Here is a 6,783-nt window from a genome sequence, read left to right as displayed (position 1 = left end):
CGGGATCTTAAAAATCTAAGGCTTGAAAAATACAGCTCTAAAAAAGCCATGCCTTTCTTGGTGAGGATTAGCAGAAGGGTGGATGACGCATATCCTGAGATGGCTCTGCGTAAGACCAGGAGATGACCAGGCCTGGTTTTGGGGGTGAAAACACTGTTTTTTCAGGAGCGGCCTGCAAAATGGCGGTGACTGAGGGGCGGGCGCGCTTTAAAACTGCATTTATGTGTTTAAATCGCGCCCGTGCGCACAGATACACGTGTATTCACGCACATGCACACCAATACGACAATATTTGTGGACTTGGGGGGTGCGGGGGTGTTGGACACCCGCCCCGCGGCCTGACTGGAGGCGACGGGCGGCTCGCGGCCTCCGCGCCAGCCCCGGCAGGGGCGGGGCATTCCGGGACACGCCCCCTGCAGGTGCCGCCGGCGCTTTAAGACGGCCGCTCACGTGACGCGGGAGGGGGCGGGGCCAGCGGCCGGGAGGCGGAAGTCGCCTGCCGCCACCTCAGCTCGGCGTCGGTCAGCGCCGCGAACATGGCGGGCATCAAAGGTACCGAGCGCTGCCGGCACGGAGCTCCCAGCCGGTGCCCGCCCGCGGGCCGGGGCTCTCCGCTTCCTCGGAGGGCGCGGAGCGAGCGCGTTGCGCTTCCCCTTCCCGGGCATCGCCTCAGCGGGGGGGGGGCGGAGGGGGGTGGGGGGGTGCCCGGTGCCCGGTGCCCGGTGCGGCGGGTCCCGCCTCACGGCCTGCCCTGTGCCGTTGCAGCTCTCGTGGCGCTGTCCTTCAGCGGAGCCATCGGGCTGACGTTCCTGATGCTGGGCTGCGCCCTGGAGTACTACGGGTGAGCGGGCCGGCTTCCTTTCCCAAACTTCCCTTTGTAGCTGTTAATTGAGGTGTTAATGGCGTTTAATTGAGTTGTCCCGCGCTCTTAGCAGCCACCTGCTTCCTGGCTTTTGGTGTGTAGAAGTTTACTGTGATTAAATCATCGAATCACAAAATGGGTTGGAAGGGACCTTAAAGCTCGTCTACTTCCAACCACCTCCTTAGCCTTGTGTTTACATCCAAAACCCGACTGAAAGCAGCTCTACGCTTCTTCAGGAAAAGCAGTGCCATCTTGCTAAACACTCCTTTTTAACCTCGCACAACTCTTCCCCTTACTTCCCTGTTTCTTTAAACAACCCTTCTACCACAAGACTCCAGCTGGGATGTCTGTGAAACCTAAAAAATCCGGAAGAAGCTAATGAGAGCGTGAGGGTGTGCCTTCCCAGCCGCCTTGTGGATACTCCACCATCCCTCTAATTTGGGAAAGCTCTTGATTCCCGGCCTGCTCGTGTGCGTTTCCTGTTCCCTGTGTGGTGACTGTCGGTTTTGTGAGGCGGTGGTGTGAGCTGAATCAGCAAGGTGATGCAAATGTAAAAATCAATTAACGTTTGGTCGTTTGAGAGAGTCTCCTCGTGAGGTCGTACGAGTGCTTGTGTGCAGGGAAATTGAGGTAGGATTGCCCCTTCGGGTGAAATCTTGTGGTTAAATCACATCATCCACTTTTCAAACCATAAAGAAGGATTACGGTGATTGCAATTACTATTTCTAAACTGAAGATAGGTTTTATTGAAGCATCCATCTAAACTGATGATGTATTTCCTTTTTTTCCCCTCCTCCCCAGTGTATATTGGCCTCTGTTTGTCTTAATATTTTACTTCATCTGCCCCATTCCCCACTTCATTGCAAAAAGAGTAAGTGATGACAGTGATGCAGCCAGCAGTGCCTGCAGGGAATTGGCGTATTTCTTCACAACTGGAATTGTTGTTTCTGCTTTTGGATTTCCTATAATCCTTGCACGGGTTGAAGCGGTAAGTTCTGCTTGCGAATTTTTGTGGTAAGGCACCAGTTACTGAGTGTAATCTTTTAAGTTGCACTGTTGCTGTTTTTAAGTCCCGTCATTAATCTCATTACTGTGATGTTTCTAGATTCACTCTGATGAAATTTTGTCTGTCAATGCTGCTTTTTGACCTGAACAAATGACTTGCATTACTGAAAAGTTTTTAGTTGTGGTTTTTTTCCAGATTTGTTTTGGTCCAATACAGGATACTATCTCCTACATCTCATGCCTCTCTGTCTCATCAGCTTTTGCACTGCTTCTTGTGCCACCTTCCTTATTTTTATCTTGGAATGTCTGCTTTCTCCATTTAGGATGCTGAAAACTTGCTGACTGGAGTGCATTATGAGTTAAAAGATAAAGGGCCAAACTTCCAGAGCTACCCTTCTGGTTTTCATGCTTTGTCCCCTTAAAATCTGAGGAAATTCTGCTAGCTTCTTTTCTCTTTGCTCTCTGAACTGCTCTTCAGCGGTGAGACTTTTGTCACATTTGTTTTGCAAGGCAAGAACTCTTTCATCCTGTCTCCCAAACTACCCAGTGACATTTTTCTGTGTTGCATTGGTTTTCCCCTTCAGTCTTTCAGTTTTGCTTAAAACCTGAGTGCTTGGTTTTAATTTATTTGTAATGCACAATTTCCCTGACGCTGTATTTTTGGTTTTGTGGACCTGAAACTAGGCAGACGCAGAAGTGACCACGAGGGGGGACTCTAATTCACAGCTACATCTTTTAAGAGTACTTGCTGCTTATTTGAGTAAACTTAGTCGAGCAGATCGTTGGAGAAAGCTATTTACCTTTGAGAACATGTACTGTGTTCCATGCTTGTTACTGGCATTTATTTGAAAGATTATCTCTTGCTCTGTTGTATAGCAATTAAAGGAGAGCACTAGTTTTACCAGATTTTTTTTTTCTATGACTTGGGTATGGTTTAGTGGCTTGTATGGCAGGGTAATTATTTTGTGCTAAAACATAGCGTTATTAGCCTGTCTGTTGAAGTCTTGTATTAATAATAGGAGCGGTTGCTAATTGAATAATTGTTCATATAAATTGAATTATTTATTGTTTGTCTTCTTGCTTTATGCTTTTAGCACCTTTCTGTAGTATTTCGTTTAGTTTATCTAATGGATATAAATAACTGACCTGAACCTATCTTATAAGAACTGCTTTGACTTTGTCATTTCCTTGCATTTCAGATCAAATGGGGAGCCTGTGGTCTGGTGCTGGCTGGCAATGCAGTCATTTTCCTTACTATTTTAGGCTTTTTTCTTGTGTTTGGTAGAGGAGATGACTTTAGCTGGGAACAGTGGTAGGACGTCGCTGTGATGCTGGTAATATTTTACAGCATGTATCACCGTATGTATACTCTGTGTGTGTATATGTGTATATATGATAACATACGTGTGCGTGCTGGGCATATGCATGTAGCTTTACAATATCAGATCATGACATGCTTTTTAAAAATGCATTTCAGCCAAAGGGAGAAGGCCTTTGTGACAGTTGTCTTAATGGAATCACCATTGCAAATTTGTCCCCAAATAAGTTTACAAAACGTAACCTGTTTGACTCATTTTTTCACTAATATGCATTAACTTTTGTTGTAATTGCAGTAATATCATTGATACATGTGATGTTGGTCACCTGTTGGGTTTTTTAACTGTGTAATCAAAATAGGCCAACGTAAAGATTATCCTAATCGGTATTGTTCAGTCTTTCTACTCTGATTAGGGATGAATGAGTCCTTTTCATTTGAGTAATTGCAATTTTACTGTTTGTTCTTGGTAACATAAAATCAAACATAGGTTATGCCAACTCTTTTACTACCTAGTGAAAGAAAAACAAAGTAACCCTGGTTAATATCCTTCCTTCTGCTCATGGTGTTCACTTAAAAAATAATTCCCTTCCAAAGATACTCAGGCTTTGTCCCTATTCAACTTAACAGCTGTGGATATGTTACAGGAATAATACATATTTTAATGCCTCTCTAATGCTTAGAGCTGACATTACTTCTGTTATGAAGGTTCATAAAGGAAGAAACTATCCTCAGGCCACTTGCAATCACAATGTAGTGTTCAACTCTTGTTTTCTTACGTGTGAAATGTCAAAACTGCAATGAAGTGAGTGTTCTGCTGGGTAGGACTTCTTATCTGTTCAGTTCTCATTGATTTTAAAACATACTTACTCCACTACTCTTTTATTTTTGTCTGTAAGAAAGATTGCTATATTAAAACACTATATTTTTAAATAGCATTATCCTAGTAAACATTTACATAATCACACTTCCACAAGCAAACTGTGTTACTGTTTTGACTTGCTGAATCCTGCAAATTATGGAGGCACGTGGTTTTGTAAAACCGCATTTGATACAGCCCTAACTCTAGAAGACATCTCGGTAATCTGCAAGGGGGTAAAGGAAGAGACACCTTAGTTTATTCTTTCGTAGAAAAATGAACATAAAGAGGTTTCTGCTCTGTGAAGTAAGAAGCTGAATTCCTGCACAGGGGATGTTTGGCTATTGGAAGTGCTTTAGAGTGGTAGATTGCAAACGAGCGTTCTGTAGTTGTGTGAGTTAGTTGACAGCAGACTGCTATCACCCTGCGTAGCTATGAGGGACGTTGTGTAAGGAGGTAGTAGAATCCACCCTACAAGACGCGGCAGCTTCACCAACTCAGGGCTTTTTGCCCCCTGAGTTGTATGGAGCTACTTACGCTGCTCTCCAAAACTCCCAGTACTCGTGTACTGCAAACTGGTGTCCTGTGGATTGCTGTGCAGAGCAAAGGTTCATACATTAATGAATGTTACATGAGTGCTCTGGTACTGGGTCTTTTGTTCACGCTCAGTGCTCTAGAAGAAGGATACAGAAATCGTTCTGCAGTCCAAGTAATATCACTTAAGCAGGAATGGAGTATCATGCTTCAGGAAGGTTAATTACATGTTTAAATTGAAACTTCAGATGCGTGTAGGGTGAGCACTTCAGTACCGAGGAATGCTGAGTAGCTGTATTTCGTACTGAAGTGCGTCTAGGCTGTCATTCTTGTCAAAGAAGAATTGATGTTAAAGGACAGTTGTTTTGTTTTCTGGATGTTAATGCTTCGTCCAAGACATAAGAGGAATATGCTTGTGAAGATGCTGTGCATCAACAAGTTCTCTTACAATGTCTTCTTCCTGACTTTAGGTGAAATCTGTTGGACCCTACTGATTTGTAAAGTACTGCTGTGGAAATTATTTGTTCTAATTATGAGCCAGGTAGTTTAGACTAACCATAGTTTCCACATGTAAGTGCTGCTTTGATTTCTGAAGAAGTTGCCTTTTTTTTTCCTATACAATGGCATTTTTCATTCAAATTAGCGAGGTAAAACAGCAACAATAACACAAAATTTAAGTGCCTGATCCTGTAAATGCCTAATGTTATTACTAACAGTTCTTTTTAACTCCTGTTAAAATACACGTGTGCTTGCAGGGTTAGATTCCTGAGTATTTTTACTTCTTAGAATTTACATACCAAAGGCTGCAATAGAAGTTACAAAATTACTCAATTACTGGTTAAATTTTTCTTTCAAGACAGTGGTGTGAAAACCCGCGGAAATTACTTTTTCTTTGAGCTAGAGAATCGTTATTTGGAGATCTGTTAGTAAATAGTGTGCTTGTGGCAGGTTGGGATACAGGCAGTAAACATACGACAATCTAAAATGGGAAGGAGGATTAAAAAGTGCAGCCTTGAAGAGAGGTTGCTTCTTTGACAAATTATTCAGTTGTACTGTATTTCCTTTGATATTACTGTGGTTGGTGGGTACCTCATGAAATGGCAGGTAAATGTGGAGAAAGTCAATGCTTTTTTTTTTTTTTCTTTTGAAGCAATGACACGCACTAACCCTTAATGTGAACTTCATGCGGTTTTCACCATGGACTTTTATTTTAAAATGTTTAAAAAAAAAAAAAATGTGTTTAAGTCATGGAAATCTTCCTTGACCTCTTTAAATTTTCTTGAATGAGTCTTTGATATCAAATAGGGTAAAAAAAATTTTCAGTGCTTTTTTTTATCAAGAGCTTTCATTCATTCACACAAACCTGGTGCTTTGATGGCCAGTGCTGGGCATACTGTCACTATCTACCAGTAGCAATTTACTGTGGTTTCTCTGAAATTGTTTTCCTATATGGAAGTGAATACTGTGTATCCAAAGTGCCTTAGTTTCGATACTATGCCGATTTTTGTGAATGCATACATGGCAATATCACTATGTTTCATAATCAGCTGAAAATCTGTTACTGCATTTTATAAAGCTTCCTTGTCAACTAACCATGTTTTCTGTAATTTGGAATGCAGTGCAGCTTTTGTAACTTTTGTAAACACTATTTTTATTTTCTGTGATTGCCAGGTTCTTGACATGATGAAGTATTAAAACATGGAAATTAAAACACATTCTACTTTTCGAATTGTCTAATAAAACTGGCTTTTTGAATTGTCTAATAAACATCTGATGCTTAAGTGTTTGTCTGTCTTAAATTTCAAGAGGTGACAACAGACTCTTGTGTGAGGAGGAAGATAAAATGTCTCCTGTGGTGCTTTCACAGTGGTGTAAATGGTGTCATGAACAAATTTCAGAAGCCGTGATCTAATTGGAGGAGGTGGAATTATTGTTATGACATGCATTAGAATGTATTGTAGTGGCTGTATTCAAATATGCAGGTAAATTACCATCCCTTATCTCTTACCTAAATCTGTGAGCTTTGTAAGGACGTTCAGAAAAAGGTGGTGTGTAAGGCAGCACTTGACCTCTCCCCCTTTCCTGGCTTCAAAAGAGTCTGGAGTAAGACACATCTGCACGGGTGGGCGGGGATGCAGGGGGCATCAAAGCTCTCTTTCTTTTCTAGGTCAGTACTCCTGTAGTTGAGTTGGTGAATATATTGAAGTG

General features: G+C 42.3%; 1 protein-coding gene across 2 annotated transcripts; it reads left to right on the top strand.

Annotated features, from left to right (window-relative positions):
* Positions 1-470: 470 nt before the first annotated feature.
* LEPROT (leptin receptor overlapping transcript) lies at positions 471-6,350 on the top strand. Of its 2 annotated transcripts, none has more exons than XM_074906027.1 (4): positions 471-552; positions 766-841; positions 1,664-1,850; positions 3,067-6,350. In XM_074906027.1, exons 1-4 carry the CDS (start codon positions 537-539, stop codon positions 3,181-3,183), a joined length of 396 nt encoding a protein of 131 aa, XP_074762128.1. In that variant the 5' UTR covers positions 471-536; the 3' UTR covers positions 3,184-6,350. The 2 variants fall into 2 exon arrangements, with proteins under 2 accessions (XP_074762128.1, XP_074762129.1); XM_074906028.1 differs by lacking the exon at positions 3,067-6,350 and adding an exon at positions 2,191-3,060.
* Positions 6,351-6,783: the final 433 nt, after the last annotated feature.

Source organism: Athene noctua, chromosome 5 (genome assembly GCF_965140245.1).
Source record: "Athene noctua chromosome 5, bAthNoc1.hap1.1, whole genome shotgun sequence".
Classification (NCBI taxonomy): Eukaryota; Metazoa; Chordata; class Aves; order Strigiformes; family Strigidae; genus Athene; species Athene noctua.
The sequence above is the reverse complement of the archived record's forward strand: the minus strand, read 5'-3'. Positions and strand labels throughout refer to the sequence as shown.

Coding starts and splice junctions, on each gene's coding strand:
- LEPROT (XM_074906027.1), top strand. Junction 842..1,663: donor TGCGCCCTGGAGTACTACGG/GTGAGCGGGCCG, acceptor CCTCCTCCCCAG/TGTATATTGGCCTCTGTTTG. Junction 1,851..3,066: donor TCCTTGCACGGGTTGAAGCG/GTAAGTTCTGCT, acceptor CTTGCATTTCAG/ATCAAATGGGGAGCCTGTGG.